Consider the following 20304-nt stretch of genomic DNA (forward strand, 5'->3'; position numbering starts at 1 on the left):
GTACCCTATGCTTCCTCTCTCTCTTAGCTGCCCTTTCCCCTCTTTTAAATTGACAGAAATTCCCACGCCCACCCAAGAAAGAAACAAGAGAAAGAGAACACAAATTGGAAACTCTCCAGTCCAGTCTCCTCCCTTTCAAAGGGCCTCTTGATCTCGAAAGTCAGGTCAATCTCCAAGATATTCCACCACTTCTTTCTCTGTCTCTCTCTCTCTGTGTCACAATATGGATGTAAGTATTAGAGCCTACCCTTTTTCCTCTGTCCATCACTACGCTTCAAATAAAGTTTCAATTTTATTCTTCTTTTGGTTAATGCGTGTGTGGTTTTTTTCTCTTTGGTTTTGTACTTGCATTGTTGTTGCTGATGAGATAACTTTTGTTTTGTTTTAGGATTATTATAGAAGGAGCCATGTTCCAGCTTTTGGCAGCTGGGATTGGAACAATGACCTCCCGTTTACTCAGTGTTTTGAATCAGCTAGACAAGCTGGGTTGCTTCGTTACAGCTACTCCGAGGATCGCGATTTGTATGTTGCTGGTGATCTTTATGAGAATGACGTCGTTACGCCTGCCATGATTGTTGTTCCTCGCAGAAGGGTAAGTACTAAGCGCTAAGAAGAGGAAGAAGCAGAAGCTTAAGCCTTAATTTTTCTCACGTTCCTGGTTTTCTTTTTCCAGTTTTCCTTTCCATATTGAAGCTGATTTTTCTTGGTGGTAGTGTTTTATTCTTTTTGCTTTTCACCTGTGCATGTGCATTGAGATACTTGGTACTTCATTTTTTTTCTCCTGATTTTATATTTATCCTTTTCATGCGTGTGAAAGGCTATGATTTCTTCATATGCATTGAATTGTTCATGCGTGGTTTTGTGAAAAGAAGTTCCTGGTTACAAGAAGGGATCCAAAATGTCAAAAAGGAAAAAGAAAATTTCACAAAAAGAAGCTTACTTTGTGTTAATTTAATACAGAAAGAAGCTCACCAAACAATGTGAGAAACAGAAACTGCTATTCTCAGAATAGGAGGTATAGCAGCACCCATGTGCTAAGGAGGAAATGCAATTTCAGCTTATTAGCTAAAACGTAGCGAAATGCTTTCCAATGCCGGTGGGGACCAAAGGCTTTTTTGGTTTCTAAAGTCAAATTAATGTGACTTTGTTTTAATATTTTGTTTCGAAAAAGAAACAAGAAATCTTGTCCGCTATCTTTACTCCATTATCAACAGAAATGGGATGGTGATGGAATGATGATGATTGTTGATAAACATGCATTGCCATGTCTCATCCAAATAATAGTAAATGGATGTTTTGGTAAATAACGTTTGAAAATTACAGACAAAAGTACGTCAGTCGCATGTTAAAGAAGGGAAAAAGCAACGCTGGGAGGTCAGTGACGTGAAGGAACCAGCAAGCCCCACTCCTCTGCCCAGGCAAACGCCCAAACCCGTTGATGAAGACCTCTACAAAATCTCCCCTGAGCTCCTTTACGCAAAGCCCAAAAAGGTAGGCTCCACCCTCCCATTATCTTATCTTAGCTTTATAATCATTAATCCATGTTACCAATCCTGCTTAAGATAATATTGTGTCCAGTCAAGTTAATGTTCTGATCCTTTTGATTTTTTTATTTGATGCAGAAGAGAGGATTGGGTTTCTTTTCAAGCTGCTTGGTGCCAACTTGTGCATTGTGAAGCTGCCATTCCCAAGTGCTAAATTAAAGCTTATATATATATATAGGATCACGTAAATAGAGTTTAAGGAGTTGAGAAGAGTTAATGGAGATGCCGTGGGCTGGACTTCTTTCCCTTCCCTTTATATATTAGGGGGAATTACTGGGTTAAGAAGAGAATTGTTATAGTGATTATTACTATTATCATCATTATTACCATGTGAGAAGCAGAATCTTGTTGTCAAGGAGAAGGGTTTTTCTTTTAAACCCTTTCCTCATGTTTTTTTGTTTGTATGGCTCAGTCTTTTGGAGGCTCTGACAATGGAAAATTGGGAATCTTGGTTGACCATATTCGGAATGAAAAAGGATAGTGAAAAGAGAAGAATGCTGGTTTCTCAAGATTTGTATATTTTCTTTGAATTACTATGATGTAAAACAGTCCTCTGCATATTGTACTACCCTTTTTTAGCAATTGAAATCAAATCTATGACTATGAGATTGAGAGGAGATTTTAACAAAGACCACATACATCATGAGAGAGAGATCACGTGATTCTTTTGATTGTTGAATGCAGATTCTGGGAATCATTTTCATGGGGTTTATATTTCATTTTGGAACCCTTCAATGGGTTACTTTTGGAGGAATGGGGCAAACCCTTTTTAACAGATTTTACAAAGGATGGAAAAGGAAGAAGAAACAGCAGTTTTAGACTTGACAGTGGTTGGCACTTGGAACACCTTTCTCTTTTTGGGTTGTTGCTAACATCACGGGCTACGCCTGAATCTGTATCATCACTCAATTCACTCCATCCTTTTTCTCTTCTTCCACTAGGATTAAGATGGGGCATTAAGGGAAAAGCAATGAGGGCTTAAGCAAAGCATACGTGCAAGCAAGAAACTATATACATCTTATAAAGAAGAGTCTTTGCTTTAAAGTTTAGACTTTGGAGAGAGAAAAAGAGGAAGGAAAAATGTAAAAGAGGATAACTAAAAGAAAAGAGAATGGGATATACCAAAAAAGTGATAGTCCACAAAGAATTTAAAGATAAACCGCATCAAAATGGATCCTTTCATGTGTAGGACATGATCACTTCTTTTCTTGAAATCAGGGGTGCCATTGGGGCCATTGCCACTGTACCACATGGGCTAGATCACCTCGGAAGCCCAGCTTCTTTTCCAAAGGATTTTTTTCCCCTCACACTTAATGCGATTTGTACTAATAGATTCTCAATTAGTGATGCATCCAATTTTACTAGAATTGTGATTGATGGAAGATGATGTGGCTTAAGTCTTTTCTTGCTGATTGAGAAGATGCTAAGTCTATCACCACCTGTTTGTGTGCCATGTCCAATCCAAAGTATCTAGTAGTGGTCAAATTTTGAAGTTTACACCACTCTCCCCCCTCTTTGGTTTTTCATAGTATTGAAAGGGGAAAGGCATCGGGTACTTGGCATTCAAAAGAATGGGAAATTTACCGTGTACTTAATTAGTACATTCACACGTACGAAGCATGACTCTTAATAAGTACAAATCCTTGAGGGTGAGTTTGGGTTTGGATCATGATTAAAATCACATGGAGAAGTGTGTGGTTCTTGTCGACTTAAGGGTTTTTCCGACTGCAACAATAGTGATGACACAAGTGTAGCTCAGACCCTTATCTTGTAATAAGTATATAAAATTAATTTATCACGCTTTGATAGTACAAACCTATACCTAGTTATCATTCACAGCTAAGATTTGGATTGGATTAATGATAGCTATCATCTGTTCTTAGTGACAAATTAAGTCCAAGATTCGGATTTCCTCTTCCTCTTAAATCATACAAGCACGACAAGTTACTGTGGGAATGAAGACGATTTTGTTCACCGCATTAAGCTTAATTGTTAGACATTGCTCATTGCCCTTTTCATCTCATTCGAAATTGAATACATATGCATGCGTAATTAATTTGCATTCATAAGTTTGGTGCTTGTCCCTCCTCCTCGGGACAGTTCCATTCTCCTTCATCAAGTCATCAAAAGTCAGATGTCCAAAGTTCATTTTCGAGAACAAAAGTGAGAAATCAGCATGGCAGAAGGGGATAGAGAATTATTATATCACCTTGGGTTGTTAATTGAAAATTTCATTATCTCTAGTGATCAATGGGAAAACAAATTTGAAAATGAATCTTAACTCTCTTTTTTTTCCCTTCTAGAATTGGCTAATAAAAAGGTAGTAGTAATTAAGTATAACTTTTAGACTAATGGTTGAATGAATCCAAGGGCAGAACTTAGGTAAGGTTTCTTAAGTCAAATTCCTGAGATTTTTTTAAATGATCAAGTAAAAGTTAAATTTAGAAAGCTAAATCAATTAATTAAAAGATCTTATTACATAGATCAAGTGTATAGAATTTTGAAATAATTTGAATATGTTTTGAAACTTTGGGATAATGTTTTAAAAGGTCTCTTCCACTATTTAAAAAAAAATTAAAAAATTTTATTTTATTACATATATCAAATTTTTATATTTTTATTTTGAGTCAAATAGATCTTAGTAATTGACTAATTGTTATTAATTAAAATACGTCTTGTCATTTTATATTATCATGTGATCACGTAATCATATCATATTACCATTCACTATGATATATCTTATTTAACTTCAAATAAAAATATAATAACTTATTTGTATATAATAAAATATCCAGGACTTATCTGAATTCTCAAAGAGTTAAATGGGCTTAGTTGAGAATCAAATTGTCCTCTTGTGATTTGCTGTATTTGGGTGATTGTTGAGTTCTTTTTGTTGTAGGTGATTGAGGCTGGGAGGGTTTTCCTTGGGCTCTTATAATTTGGGGGTGAGCTCATCGGTTTCAGGTGGCAATTGTGCAGAAATCCGAGACCTCAAGCCAGTTGGGTTCTATGCCATGAGCTGGATGAGGCGGTTTATTAATCGATAAGGCTTTAATCTTCTCACACCAACAAAAGGAACAATTAAAATGATAGAGAGATTGAAAGATACGGAGGTGAGGCATGCAGGCTACTTAATTAATTAATGGGTGAATTTTAATTAAGATATATATATATATATATATATATTTCCTAGAAAAAAAAACGCAAGAATAATTTAGGCTATGGTGCATGTATGCATGCAATAGCCAAGTGTTAAGGAACGTTAGTTTGCATGCATGCGCCTTTGGACACGTCAAAAAATGGCCCTCTCTCTGTTTCCAATCTCCAATTCTGAGTATTTATCCCTTAATTTTCTCCTAAAAAAAAGCATCCTTATCTGTGTTGATAATTGAACGTTTCCAACGCTAATCCTCTCTCTCACACATATTCTATCTACTGTTTGTTGGGTTCTTTATTCTTCTGCTAAGTCTCTTTTCTTTGGTTTGGTTAAAAATGCCAGCTGAGTCACTCAAGTCAGAGAAGTCGAACCCGATCCCCATGGCTGCCTGGTATGCAATTCATCGTTCTTTTTCCTGCAAAACAAACAAACAAACAAAAAGGGCTTCATTATGTTATTCTTGACCATACACTACTAGGATCTCCTAGATATAACTCTGTTTTTTAAAGTATATTAATTAATTGAGTTCTATTTTTATTTTTATTTTAAGAAAATTCATTTATTTTGTGGCTTGTACTTCTTTTGTTCTGTCGGCAGAGGGAGATATTATTGTTGATTTTTGCTAGTGTAAATGAAAACCAAATTTAATATTAAGAGAAAAAAAATGTATGAAAATGTTTTTTCAGCGGAGAATTTATGTATAGTTGAGAATATTTGTAAAAGATATTTGATACCTACAAGAAAATATTACTCAACTTGCAAATTAACTTTGTAGTTATAAATTGTTAATTATTGTTTGGATTTTGGTTTAGGTCATTGGAGAATCTGTTGAAAAACTTATAAATTATAATGGAATTGGCATATATATTATAGCTTTTGGCTGAAATTAGTGTCCTAAATTGAGATGGGAAAAAGTCTAGGTACGTGTTATTCCTTGTGTACCTTGTCATTGAGTTTCTCAATCTCTTTGACAAGAAAAGAAACAGTTACTGCACTCATCAATAAATAAAAAACTAACCCAGATACCAAGTTTTGTTGAGAACAATGGCACGTGAATGCTTAGTTGTGCATTAAGTTCCTAGTGTGATGGGTGTAGTTAATACGAAATTCAGGGGGAGAGCCTGACTGCTAATGCACATATCACATCTGTAATAAATACAGTGTATCTCTTTTTCTTGGGTGTTGATTTATTACTCTGTGCAGGCCCACTCTAATCAAGTGTCCACCAAATGGGGGAGAAGAATTCATGAAGGCCAAGAAGAATGTGATGGCGACCAAAGCCAGTCTGGAATCCAAGAAGAGTTGCATCTGCTCTCCAACAAGCCACGCCGGTTCCTTCAGGTGCCACCTTCATCGAGCTACTGCAGCGACTCAGAACTCATCCTTCTGCTCAATGGCAAGCGCTAGCAATAAGTTAAAGGGTGCGGGTGGTCAGCCTGTTCTCTCCAGGCTTGGTAGGGCTTCTTCTCCGAAACTGAAACCCGTTCCTGAAAGCAGTCTGCCAGGCCAATAACAATCCCTCTGGCTCTCTGGTCAGCATCATTCCAGGTTGTAAATGGCATAAATTTTACACCCCTCTTTTAGTTTCCCTCTGCTTTTTATTCATAAAGTGGGGACATTTGTAGTCAGAAAACTAATCCAAGGACATTTGTAGTCAGAAAACTAATCTAACTCCTTTAAATGTCATCAATTTCCTTGCCCTTCATACTGAGGGAATCCCTGAATTGAACAGCAAGAGGGGCGAAACCTGTGAGCATCTCAGGATGGCATTTCAAGCCCATAGCGTCCTTTGCACATAACAGAAAAAAGGTTCATGGTGTTGTCCAAGTCAATAGGCGCACCTCTTCAAGAACTATCAAATCATTGAGTCCCTGTTGGGAACATCTAATAAATGACTGCTCGCTCTTACAAATTTGACTTGTGCGCCACGAGAGTACGGTTGCTGATTGGCTTTGAAGAAAAAGCTACTTGCGGGAAGGACATCGATCTGGAGCTCATTTTGATTTGCTTCCATAGTAAGAAGTTTGATAGGGATTTGGGTAATCAATGCTTGAATTAGCTAAAACTCTTAGTTTTGCTATATTTGTTTTATCTCTTTTGCCGATTGTTTGTATTAGCGGAATCAAGCCTATGAGCAGAAAGAGTAACAAAACTCAAAAGGACATGCACTTGGAGGGGTTATACAGTGTTAGGGGATTGAGTTTTGTTTTGGGTAATGCACTTCCGCCGAATAAAATTTATTTTTATTATAAAAAAATTACATTTTAAATCGTAGCAGAAAGTAAAAACTTGTTTAAAAGCTTTGTTAGTTATGTAATATGAAAAATAATCAACTTTAAATTGAGAAAAACTAAATGAAATTCAGTGGGAACAAATTAAAACTTTTCTTAACCTTTTGATACTTACATAATAATACAAGCCAACAAAACGAAAAAGGGTTTTTCAAGATGTTCTATTGTAAGACTGTCCATGAGTATAGGGACTAGGAAACTTGCAAAGCTCGGACACGAGCAGTCAATTCCCTAACTTGGCTCCTCAATCGCTCAGGATTACAGAAGAAGTCGACAAATACCCGCCTTTGCAGACCAACCTCTTGGGAATGATGTTTTACAATCTGCATGCCACAACAAAGAATGCATATGTCAAGCTGGATATTAGAAAGTTATACCATAAGCATGCATATGATAGCACAACTTTCACTCAGCTGCATACAATAGATTATAGTAACCACCTTATTTTTTTCACTCATTTGCATATGCAATGCGGTTACATAATCCAAAGTGTTCTTCCATTAGATTCTTGTCACGAGCTTAATTACAGTGACCTGATAAGAGGACTTCTCAAAAGGTTCTCTCACATCAAGTAAAGTCTACTCCTAAAATTGATTGATTCATAGAGACCACAAATAAGAAACTCTGGCAAATGTTTCAGACACCATTGGCAGAATAATTATATTATTTCTTAAATATACTGGATTCATTGGTGGAAATGGAAAATGGTTCAGATATAGTAATAATATGCAGTGATAAGCATCAATTCATCCATGAGATGTTGAAAAGGTTTAACTCCAATTACCTCGTTCTTCTTGCAATGCTCAAGCGTCACCTCCTCAACTGCAGCAGAGAGTTTTGCATTGATCTTTTCCATTTCATCCAGCTCTTTCATTAAAGGCTGAAAGGGGCATCAAAATGTCACAGCATAGCACATCAATTTATCATCCGAAAGGTAAGACCAATAACAACTAACGAGGCAATAATAAAGGCAGGATCATGCTTCTAGCAATCAACAAGGCTTGTATGAATTTTTGAAGAACATACCCGTGGTGTCAATATTGGTTGTGCAGTTGTCGAAGATGCAAATAATAATTGCTGTAGACTTTGAATCAGAGTGCACCTGGCACAATACAGAAGAGATATGTAACTTACAAGGAACCAAAAATCCATCAAACACAAATCTACTCTTATTCAAAATGTGTTTAAAGGTGATACTTGCAATTTTCCTTAGCTAAAACATAGTAAAATTCTTTATACAAAACTCAAAGAAAGTCTGCTGGTTTACAATGTCATACAGAAAGAATAATTTGTTTCCTCTCCCAGGCATCTCATAATCATACCAGGAGTTTCCTTCTCTTCTTCAACTGCCACTTTAGGGCAGCCTCAAAATTACAGATGAGAGAAGTGAAATAGATAGGGTGATAGTTCAGATTAGTTTGGACTGGCAGATAGATAAACCAATACTAATTTCTACTGCATTATCCTCGGGGCTATGCCTCGGGAAAAAAGGGGACAAGGTGGTGTTGTTTAAAGACGGTGGACTTATGTTGGCTTTTGCAGGAGGTAAAATATCAAAAACATGATAGGGGCACAACTTCATCCAACATTTGGACAAATTCACATGTTCCAAAGTTACAGGTTCACTTGCTATCCTGCAGGTTATTGTCAATGCCAGTGACAAGTGCTGTTTTGAAGAAAAAAATGGTACTTCTAAAGCAAATTCTCCCTGCCAAGAAGATTTTGGAAAAATAAGCACTCTATTGCAGATAAGCATACCTAAAAATGACACTCTGTAACCCAAGGCACAGTACCTTGAACATTTTTATTGTATCATACGCTTGGATAATGAGATCCTTAGATAAATAATCACAATCCAAGGTACTCAAGAATGGAGAAGGAACAAGTTTGAATATAAATCAACAACCTTAGCAAGACAATTTTTTAAATCATTTAGGAAGGTTTTGACTGCATCCTTAATCTTCTGTTACTGGATTTTGGTCACTGCAGTTGCAAGCAACATTACTTCAGCCTTGCCAAAAGGATATCACCTTACATAGTAGGTTCTTTAAGCTTCAGACAAGACTATCATACTAGCATTCATACGGGCTACCAAAAAACTACTGTATATAATCCATGTATCTCAAACTGGCATTCATGAATACTAAAGCTGCTGTTCTAGGGAACCTGAGCAGACAATTCAAACATGTGTTTATGATATAGCTAACGATACATGCGATAAGCAAGGCATGATAATGTGGTGATGCTGGCAACAATAGTACTCAAGAAATGACAAATACTGAAACAGATAATCTGGTAAAGGAAAATTCCCCCGACAGTTTCTTCAACAGACAGGTTTTATAAAATATGTGCAGTAGGATCATCTCTTAGGAGGATTTTTTCTATTGCATAGCTGTACATTTTCAGAAGAAAAAAGAGCATGTAAATTAGCACTATATGCCATTAGTATTCTCTCATAATATTGAACTTGGCAACTATACAGGTAACATGCAATACATTGGAATGTGTTCAATAGTGATGTTGAAGATAAATTCAAGGTCATATTCAAGGATACATTGAAAGTAACTCACAGCTCATTGATACATCTATTTCTGTCCTCTGGAAGGGAATTCTCCAGATCAGACTGAAGAGCCATCAAGTCTGAATGTAGACCAGATATCTGCTGAACAATGCCTGGAGCAGATACATACGTTGATAGACCAGCCTGTGCGTCTAAAAGATATGCCAAAAGCAACCACAACTTAAAATCCTTCTGATAAACACTAATCTCTCGTAGTTACAGTATGAAACAATAATCAGGTCTTAATTTATAGCAATGGGGACATTACTTGAATGGATACTTAGAAGGTCTCTAACCCCATGCAGAAAAGTGTCTCGGTCATCCACTGCACCTTGCTCTTGGACATCAGATGCAGCTTGAATTAGTGCCAAGCAACGCCCCTAAATGATAAGAAACAGCTTTCTACTGTCAGGAAAAGACCCATAGGAGGATTTCCAAGGAAATCTGAAACAGTATCAGGGAAACGATACTATCTCATGTAGTGTTGAACCAGGAATTAAGGAGAAGAATACAAATAGAACTTCTGAAAGCAGTCAATATCAAGATCCTTTTAACAAGTGGCTGAGCATTAGCTTTTTTGGTAGCGACTACTTGTAGTGTACTCAAGGAGAATGTCCACCCTTCCACATACAAAAAAGAAAGAGGGGAAAAGGAGACAGATTTCTTTCACCTAGAAGTTACGGACCATCTGGTACTTCTAATGAAACATTTTTTTTTTTAAATTCCATCTTTACAACTGTGCTAAAAAATTCAGATTCAATAGTGCTCTTCACCTCGTTCTTTTGTACAACAGTACTAGTTCTCAAAATTTGTGGAGCAAAGGAAAATTAACTAACCCTGCCTGTAGTCCATCAACCGAGTATGAACCGACAAAAGGACACTTCAATTTGTGCTCTAATATTCAAGCTAGAGACATTTTAACATGGAATGTGTCACAATCAAACTGTAATATAAATGTATACAACAGCAATGAGTAGAATTGCAAAAAGGGAGAGCAGCAAGTGGCAGGCTAGAGGTAATAGATGTACTAATGTCCCTGTGGACATCATAAAGAAAACATTTGTAAAACATAAGGATGCACACAAGAATACACAACCAGACCATCAAATCCAACATACCACTCGGCCTTTGGTTGCTGACAGGTACCCCTGAAGCTCTAACTCAATAACTTTAAGCAACGAATATGCTCCAAGCATATTCTTCTTTTCCAATTGACAAGCTATTTTTAAGAGCTGATGCCTTGCAAGCTGATTGATCAGATGATTAATAAACTGCAAAAAGAAATTGAGAATGTTAAACATTTGCAGATGAATTTAAAGTTCGGACATTTTTTCACTTCATGTAGTAAGCAGGGTTGCTAGTATCATACCTGACAGCATTTTGGCTTTTTCAAAAAGCCATGGTATATACTGTTATAGGTTGTTTTGGTACCGTTTCAGGGTTTTCAGTTTGTTCTCTGTGTGTGTGTGTGTGTGTATGTGTATAGAGAGAGAGAGAGAGAGAGAGAGATGGATAGATATATAAATATAAAATATGTGTATCTTTATATAGATTGGGTCTCTTATTTTCATTCGAAGATGAAAAAAAAGTGTAAATGTACTTTCTTTATCAAAATATAAACGGTATTGTACCTTGAAAAAAATAAAAAGAAAAACAAAGAGAAATGATATTTTATCCAATGCCATTTGGACCCAAAAATAAGCAAGCAGCCAGCCCATATCAGTCTTAGATGCAAATGAGTGTATAGGTAAGGAAGATTCCAAAGTTCGGAGACCTATCTTCTCTAACTCTCTGTTTCTCTCATCTTGTTTCTTCTAGTGTTCTCATTCTTTACCCAAATGGCAGATCTGTAGGATTCTCTTTATCTTTTGAACCCAATACTTCCATGCTTACACGATCCCTTTTTCTCCTCTTTGTGTGTGTAATTTCAGGAATATTTGGCATTGGCAACAATAGGCACATTCTCCTCTTTGGTTGCTAAAAACAAAAGATCTCTTTGATCCATGGTTTAATTCCCTCCTTCAACTATATATATCTGAAAAAATTCGATTTTATTATATGGTTAATGCACTGGCCAGTTTGTCTGAAATGACCGAAACAGGCCAGTACAACTGAGACAGCCTGGTATTGGCTGGCACAAATAGCAGAACGAAATAGGAAACTTAAGTGTCTCAGATTTGTCAAAAACTGATTTGTACAGGCCAACGAAATTATCAACTTTGGTGGTAAGGGCATGCTAGTAAAAGAGGGAAAAGATGGGCCAACTTTATGGTTGTTGCTAGTAACAACTCAACCTTTACAGTTGCCCTTGATCACAATAACACATCAAACGTATTCAAAGATGTTTAATCAGAGTGTAATCTGAAACATAATGTTTTAACTGGAAAGTTTTCCATTTTCGATATTTTCACCAAATATCATGGTTTGTACAAAGAAGCATCAAGTCTGACTGATAGTAGACATGGTTGAATGCCACTGACACGCCAGAGAACATTGTCTTATGTTGACAGGGAAAGTAAAATGCTGGTTATTCCACATGCCTGTTTCTACTTACTCATCTTACCCAAATGCATTAAAAAGCAAGAGCTCCATCACCATAAAAAATTTAAAATAAAAAATTTCCAATTCTTCTTTGTTTATGCTATTTGGATATTTATGATTTTTCAGACATATAATCTCAACAAGATATAAGTAAATAAACACCAGTGAAGGGTAGCCAACCATACCGCTTTTTGTCTGCTAATATAGAACTCTTGGCGCATAACCTTTAGATCATAATCACCTAAAATAAATAAAATTACAACATCAACTTAATTGATAAACTAACAAAACCATAATATAACTTTACTGTTTACCTTCAGCTTGTAATTCTGAAAAAGAAAAACAACCACAATGTACCTTGCAAAATGTATGTGTCCTGGAGTTGCGCCAACTCCCAGCAAAGATCTGGAATAGTCTGGAAAAGAGAGGCAGAAATGAAGAACAAAGAGATAAGAGTCAGCTTAAGTAAAATCGCTGCAAAGCACTCAGACAAAAAGACTAATACATATATTAACATAATGATTTATAACATTAAAATTCAATCCAATTTCAAATAAGAATAATGATTTGCAGTCTAGGGACAAAAACTATTCATGAATGAAAGCCCAGCTGTGTAAATATATCCAAGAAAGCAAGAGTAATTGCATTGAGTTCATCCACAATCAAATCTCCTTTACCATAACTTTCCACCTGAGGGACCTATTCACCATACACCATAATATTTAAAGTTACTTTTTGGCACATCCCAAATAGGACACCAATATCACAAAAATCCAGTCTATCATGAAGCATCAAATGAACAGCAACAGGAAACAAATTGAAAGGCCTAACTTGAATATAAAGGCAGCCCTAAACTTAACGGATAAGGAATAACACTACTTAACATCTATCGACATCCCTTACGCTGAATGCCACTGCCACATAACACCAAAAACACCACTGATCTTGAAATCCATCCAACCAGTCAGACTTACCTTCAAACAGCAACACCCTGTTTCTATCCAATCAGTCAAAAAACACTTACTGGCAGATTAACCATCATCTCTGCCAGATACATCATTACTGTCCTAGATTTCATAACTGGTCATTCCATCAGCCCTAAAGGCTACTCTCATTCTAACAGCCTTACAGAAAATCATAATTTTACCATAAGCCAATACAGAAAACCATCTAATCAATCAATACAGAAACAATAAAGCCATATAAACAATAGCACCATTCCTATTGGGGCCTTTACATTTTTCCTCACAATCATTCACCAACTCCAACAACAACGAAACCAACCATTAACTTTTATTCCATGAAAGCCAGGCCTCTCAATTCTGATTACTGTGGTCTGCCATGGACATTGCCATAATCCTAATATCCATAGGCAACTAAAAGGAAAAGAGAAAAAAAAAACCATCCTTTAACCTAGTATTATACCTCTACAAGGAAATCTCCAAATCAGTTATGTTTAATAAGCATAAACTACATCACGAAACAGAAAGACGAAGTAAATTTAAATCTTCATCCATATAAGTTTTTTTGATAGCAAAGGAAATTTTATATTTTGAAAATAGATTGGACAAACCTTTTGTGTATGACACTAAATCACACATTTGAAATCTTCTGTGTTTCTAGGAAAGCAGCAGGAATAAGCAATCCCACAAAAAGATGTTTGAGGAAACCACTAATAAATGCCTTAACAAATTCCTAAATCAACTAAGACAATACAGGTCATAAGTAATGGTATCAGCATCAAAAAAAATAATTAAGCGGGAATTTATATTTTCAAATTGACATAAAGCTTACTTGAGAGTGGAAGTTTCAAGCAAAATTGTTCTGACCTTATCAAGGTAGAAAAAGCTTATATTATTAACTGGGAACACAGCTCTGGCATGGAACAACTATTTATGCAAAAGTTTTAGGTCATATCAGAATTTGAAAAAACTGGAAATAGAAATACACAAACAAACCTCGGACAACAATTTCTCTTCTTTGTGATAAAGGTTTGAAAGTTCTCCCACCAATTCAGTATGCTTTCTTCTACAAATTTATAATCAACATGATGTATTAGTATGCTACAATCATAACAAGTAGGCACATTTATATAATTATTCCTTGTAATGATGGCCAATTCTCCAAGAAATTTAATGCCCTTTCATGTGCTAATTTACAAGCTTAGAATATTCTTAGTATTATGATAATAAAGTCAAAATTATGTCTAATTTGATTATAATATTATGGTGGGTGGATATTTTAGATTAAAATCTTTTGATTGGATTTACTTTTTCTTCTTTACCATGTTTTTCATAGTAAAATATTGATAAGACCAGCATCTGCATTTCCTTAAAGAAGATCAAAGGCATAGTTCCAATACATGACAGTTCCAGTTGAGGACGATACAGGCGTTTACAGGGTCAGGCACAAAGCTAGATGAATGCATTAATCAAGGAATGCATATAGGACAAATTTGAATTTTAAATGGCTAGTATAGTGGCAAAAACTGAAATGATTGCATTAAGTCTCGAACCATATCACCTGACCTCAGTAATATGAATCATGCAAAATATGGTAACTGAGAATGCAAAAATTTTGACACTGAACTTCTACAAATGTAAAAGGTTACCTAAGGGAATGAAGATCAAGATGGATATGAGCTTCATCTAATGATATTTGAGATTTAAGTGCCATGAGAATGGCTTGCTGCTTGGCATTCTCAACCTGAGCTTCTACCCATTGTCTTTCACTTGTTCCAAATCTGTCAAATCATGATCAATAAATTTATTTTTTAAAAAATATAAAACAACACCTCACCCTTCCCCTCCCAAAGTTCTAGACGTATCAAAGAACATTCTGTACAGTCTGCAACAAATAATAAGCTGACGAGTACTCATGTGTCACAATATATAAGATTGAGATTATTTCAACTAGGAGCAAAAATATTGCTTTCAAGAATCAAAACGGACAATAATCCATATAACAAGAACCAAATTAGACCTCACTGTAACAGCAATATAACATGCCATTGTAGAGCTAATCTCGAATGTTCCAACAAAACTAGTTTCTATCTCTTTATTTGTTTAACCCCTGTGTAACTTTTACTTAATGCAAGTGATAGAGAATAATTGTAGTGATAATCATTTACTTATTTATTGTAATAAGGAAAGATGTAATATGCCAAGAAAACTGTTTTTCCCCTATCTCCCACAAAATCAAAACTTCCTCCAACCACCACTGTCATTCAAATAAATCAATTAATTGCTTTTCAAAATAAAAAAATAAATCAATTAATTGAACAATAGCTAGTTAAAAATCACGAAAAAAAAAGTATATTTAGAAAGTTATATACAAAAAAAGAACATACATGGAGCGAAGCCGCTGCAATTCAGATACACGTTGATGATGGGACTTTTCTATATCTGCTGCATTTAGAAAAGAAAAGAAAAACGTAAATGTTTTTGCCAACACAAGAATGTAAGATCACCAGTGCATATGCTATTACAAACTAACAAACTGTAATCTGGCAAAACTATCAAGATAAATGAAAAGCCACAGTAGTATCTCTTGCTGTGATTGCTCAGAAGATCCAGCTATATTAAGTCAGCATGCTGTTATTTTTGGCATATAGTATGTGCATCACATCATTTTCTTCAAACCTTTGCAAGTACATTATTAGCAGATGAGCCAACATAGACACATCTTCAAAACTTAATATAAGAATTAAAAAAATGTAGAAAATAGTGCAATTGGCATGACTTTCAAAGCACATAATAGAAGATTATCATATTCTTCCTTTTTCATTTAGCTTTTGTAAAGAACCATGCATACGAAAATGAAAAAAAAAGATTTCCAAATAATAACATTAGATGAGTGGCATACACAATAATTTATGACAAACAAACCAGATATTGGAAATTAACAGAGATAATTGCACTCAATAATTCATATATCCAGCGATAAGAAATAAAAGTTAAAAGATTTTCAAGTGGAAAATAACTTAAGGCACCATTTAAGAAGGTAGGACCTTAATTTACAATTTTACATATCTAACCCACCTTTCTTTCAGATAGAAGCAAGTCATTGCACAAAGCCAGTTGCCATTTGTTCAGCTGTTGCATTTTTTCTTGTTTTGTATAATGAGTTACATTTATTCATTTAACACTCAAAGAAGCTTTATAAAAGCAGCAGTTGAAGCTCATTATTAACATTATTTATTTTAAATTTTTACTAATAGTAAAATAATATACTTTCATCATTTCTAATAAATACTAAGAAAAAAAAAAGGCTCCTTTATTGAGATGGGTAAAGATGAAAAGAGCAAGAAGATTAAGGACAAAAAGAAAGAGGTTTAGAGAGTAAAAAGGCACAACAAGACAAGATAAAGATGGACTTTCCCCTTTCCAGTAGAAAGGTTATATGGGAAAAGGTTTTAATGAATATTCATCCAATCAAAAAATTCTTGTATAGCAGCCAACAGAATCATACTATAAGCAACAGAAATATTACACCTTGCAATTAAAGTAAAGCATTGCTAGAAGGAAATGAAAGAGTTTTACTCTAAGAGAATAGAGTGGAATACCTCTTACTAAGATGTTTGAGACATCATCAAGACTCACCCATGAACATTTGGATTTTCCCTCTTCAGCAACTAATTGAAAAGGAACCTGAATGTAATTACATATTGAAACAACAAAAGTAACAGAATAAAAACAGAGAAGTCTTAATATGAATTAAAGAAAGGAGAAACAGTTCAAGACAAAAACGCTTGGCTAGCCACATTGTTCACTTATAATCCAAATAGCTGGAAAATTAAACATAGCATGCAAAATTTAAATCTACTTTGTTACATAAAAAACATATAAAGATACAGACGATAAATACCAAGAATGTGATGATATTTCATAAATATCACTCAGGAACATGACCAACAGTTTGAAAGAAATTTAAACCCCACAACAGAAATGACTGAAGGTTCGAGAAGAAATTCAGGTGTCAGCAAACCTACAGTCTGAAATAGGTAGAACTTCTATTGCCTTATGGAGATAAGAGACTGATGGTAATGCATATGCATGTGTTCTGTTTCTGAACTAAACACCATATAGAGTTGTGTCCATGTGTATGCTTTAGAGGAATAAAATTAACATGATCCTTCAGAACGTGAGAACACTCATGGATAATCAGCATCCACATGGCATAATTTCCATGTGTATGCTAACAGTAAAGTGAACTGTTTCACAAAATGATTGGATATGATCTAAGTACTCTGGTATTTACATGATATACCATCTGCTTAAATTAAACAGCCAGATATTGTTCCTCTCCTTTAGGAGGATTTTTTTTCTTCCTTGTACTCTTACATTATCTCTCCTGAATCATTTTCATTACATTTTTCTTTCCCTTTGTTTTACACTTTTGGGTGGAAAATGGTGCCTAACAGAACACTCTTAAAGGTCAATGTAGAATTATTGAAGATGCTGCAACACAAAGACATGAGATACAAATGGGCAGTTCCAGATCATACCGTGTCTAGTTGCTTGGCAAACCATTGATTCAACTCCTTTATGCAAGATGAATCCCCAACCAAGTAAGGATGGAAGTCAGAGTAAGCTAAGTAGATGCCCTCCTCTGCATGTTTAAAAAATGAATTGAAGCTTATCACAAAGGAGCATGCAACAAAGAAAAGTTTCCTTCCACTCTTCCTTACCCCTAATGCTAGGCATGCATTATCTCAGGCTCCTCTATTTATTTGTTATTTGACATGGATTTTGAGAACCAACAATAAGTCCGGCAGAAACATTCATTTATCACCAGGAAAATAACCACATACAAACCAAAACTTACAGAGCCAAATAGCAAGTAATGCACCAGGCCAATTACACTACAGGTAAAATATGTAAACTGAGAGGCATCTAAATTGAGGAAAAGGGAAGGGGACGGGGATAATACTAAGGTTGTCATGTCAGTCTTCATTAGCCTAAGTTAAACCCAAACCATGATCACCCTCTTACACAAATGAATTGACACAAAAGCATCATTGTCAAAAGAGCATAGCACGACAGAATTTAACATCTTTGACGGAAAGGAACAAGCATGAAAAAGTTAACCAGTACCATCTCCAGAATGATAATGTGCCAGCTCTTGTGCCGTAGACGCTATCCTTCCAAGAACTGCATTCATCTAAATCACAACAAAAATGCCAAGTACTTCTTCAATGTTCAACCAGATGAACACTTTCTCTTAGAAGAAAGGAATCAATTAAAAAAATTAAAGAAAGGAATAGCTTTTAACAATAAATTCTAGTTTCATTGATATATTTATACTGTGAAGCAGAATCAAGTCGTCTCAGAATATATCATCATTCCACCTTAGCTTGATCAAATTTCAACATAAAATGTTTCAAATATTATAGCAATTAAAGTAATTAGAGATTGCTTAAATTTACATACCTGCAAGTTCCTTCCTGAGAGGCTATCATCTATGGTTGTAAGGTGTCCATTGACAGTAGATGTTGCTGCAACTCTTGCTCGTCTGCCTTGGATCAAAGCTGAAGCCTGGCCTGTAAGCATATCAAATTGAGACTGCAAATGCCTAAGTTGTTTCTGCAACTCTAGAGCTTCAGCTTTATATGCTACGGTTGCATCCCTAAAAAAGACAAAAAGGATATCTATCAGTACTGGAAGCACCATGCTGGGGTGCATTATCACTAGTGAAAAGAATTTTGAAATAAACGCCGAGAAATGTAAAGGGAACAAATTATTATCATCTGGGAGTGCGCAAGCACATAGAAGAACCCTCTCTGAAGAAGTTCTATCAAGAAAAATGCATTCAAGCTACCTAAAAGTATCAAACCAACACAGTCCCCTAGTTAAATATCTTCAATGTTGTCAGGCTTAAAATGATTAACATCTTCAAATAGCAGAAAAATGTTAAAGAAACACCACATATCACGCAATTTCAGGTATGAAAAATACAATGCTGGGTTACAATAAGAATACCTAATATCTTTCAACCCTTCTTCAGCTCCGAAAACTGCCTCCTGGTTGTCCCTCCTGGACGAAAAGGCTGAAATGCTATCATAAGCAAAGTCCAAGTCTTCCCCCTATTTAATTATACAAACAAAACACTAACATTAACGCCCTATCCCAAAATTTGCAGCCGGAGAACACAAAATAATGAAAAAGTTCACCTCCAATAGCTTCCCTTCTTGTACAAATTGCTCATACCTGCACACATTTAAATTGATCCCATCAATGGTACCCTAAATTGAGGGTTTAATCTTTGGAAATTTCTTTCCCTACATTTTTCTACGCAAAAAAGATATGGAGAGAGAGAGAGAGAGAGAGAGAGAGGGAGGGAACGGACTGGGAGAGCTCGGAGAGGGAGAGGACGTTGGAGGGACGGAGGGAGGAGCAGATCCAATCGAGGATGGAGCGTGCGTCGTCGTACTGGAAAGGCCACTCAAAGCTATCGGGATCCAATTTCTCTGCAGCTTCGTAGCCCAATTCCCCCAGCAATGCGCAGAGTCTCGCTCCACTCATTTTCACTTGCTCAGATCCTTCCCGTCATTTCAAATATTTTCAAAATGTTTGCTTTCCTCTTGAATTCTTTATGTGAAAATTGAGAGAGAAGTGAGAAAGGCTTATTTTTGGCGCCGGCCTGATTGAAATAAATAAATGAATAAAAATGAAGAAAGCTGTGACTATTGTTTGTTGAGATATCTAAATACAAGCAGAAGTAGAAGTAGCAGAGTAAATAAGTAACCAATTTCTTTTGTCTTCCGGAGGGGAGCCCTACCCTTTATTTGTGCTTTACTCAATTTTGTTACCTTTCCCGTTGTGAAACCAAACTTATTCTTGAATTCTGAGTGCCATGATTGCTGAGTCGTTAAGACTCGACTTCACTTGAACCATCTCCACCTTATCTTTACGTTCGACTATCTTATCTTATATATATTATTTGATTCAATTAGTAAAATTAAAATATCTTATTATGAAGTAATACTACTAGCTATCGTCATTTCCAACAAAGTTCAACTAATAATCATAAAATATCTTTTATCCAAACCAAATGCAATTACAAATAATAATTTTAAATATTAAAATTTAAAATTTATACTAAAATTTTATTAATTGTTTTATCGATGTTTTTAAATTGTAATTTATTTTTTATGAGTTAAATTTTATTTATATTAATAATATACATAAAATTTGATAAATTTCATATTTT

The 20304-nt window shown here is 35.4% G+C and overlaps 2 protein-coding genes across 5 annotated transcripts; one reads left to right on the forward strand and one right to left on the reverse strand.

Annotated features, from left to right (window-relative positions):
- Positions 1-2112, forward strand: LOC110409336 (pathogenic type III effector avirulence factor Avr AvrRpt-cleavage: cleavage site protein). Its single transcript, XM_021418646.2, has 4 exons — positions 1-229; positions 389-592; positions 1324-1491; positions 1623-2112. The coding sequence occupies exons 1-4, from the start codon at positions 224-226 to the stop codon at positions 1674-1676; spliced, it is 432 nt and encodes a 143-aa protein (XP_021274321.1). The 5' UTR covers positions 1-223; the 3' UTR covers positions 1677-2112.
- Positions 2113-7020: 4908 nt separating this feature from the next.
- On the reverse strand, positions 7021-19997 carry AUG3 (HAUS augmin-like complex subunit). Of its 4 annotated transcripts, none has more exons than XM_021445461.2 (19): positions 19904-19997; positions 19441-19734; positions 19265-19301; positions 19074-19177; positions 18525-18720; positions 18189-18255; positions 17600-17703; positions 16658-16742; positions 15443-15500; positions 14705-14836; positions 14052-14121; positions 12451-12508; positions 12279-12334; positions 10671-10823; positions 9821-9932; positions 9563-9704; positions 8019-8094; positions 7777-7872; positions 7021-7315 (listed from the first exon to the last, which is right to left on the reverse strand). In XM_021445461.2, exons 2-19 carry the CDS (start codon positions 19614-19616, stop codon positions 7184-7186), a joined length of 1854 nt encoding a protein of 617 aa, XP_021301136.1. In that variant the 5' UTR covers positions 19617-19734; positions 19904-19997; the 3' UTR covers positions 7021-7183. The 4 variants fall into 4 exon arrangements, with proteins under 4 accessions (XP_021301136.1, XP_021301135.1, XP_021301137.1 ...); XM_021445460.2 differs by having other exon boundaries at positions 19873-19994; XM_021445462.2 differs by lacking the exon at positions 19904-19997 and adding an exon at positions 19840-19856.
- Positions 19998-20304: the final 307 nt, after the last annotated feature.

The sequence above is a fragment of the Theobroma umbraticum genome, unplaced genomic scaffold, assembly GCF_002168275.2.
Source record: "Theobroma umbraticum cultivar Fairchild unplaced genomic scaffold, ASM216827v3 scaffold_44.0, whole genome shotgun sequence".
Lineage (NCBI taxonomy): Eukaryota > Viridiplantae > Streptophyta > Magnoliopsida > Malvales > Malvaceae > Theobroma > Theobroma umbraticum.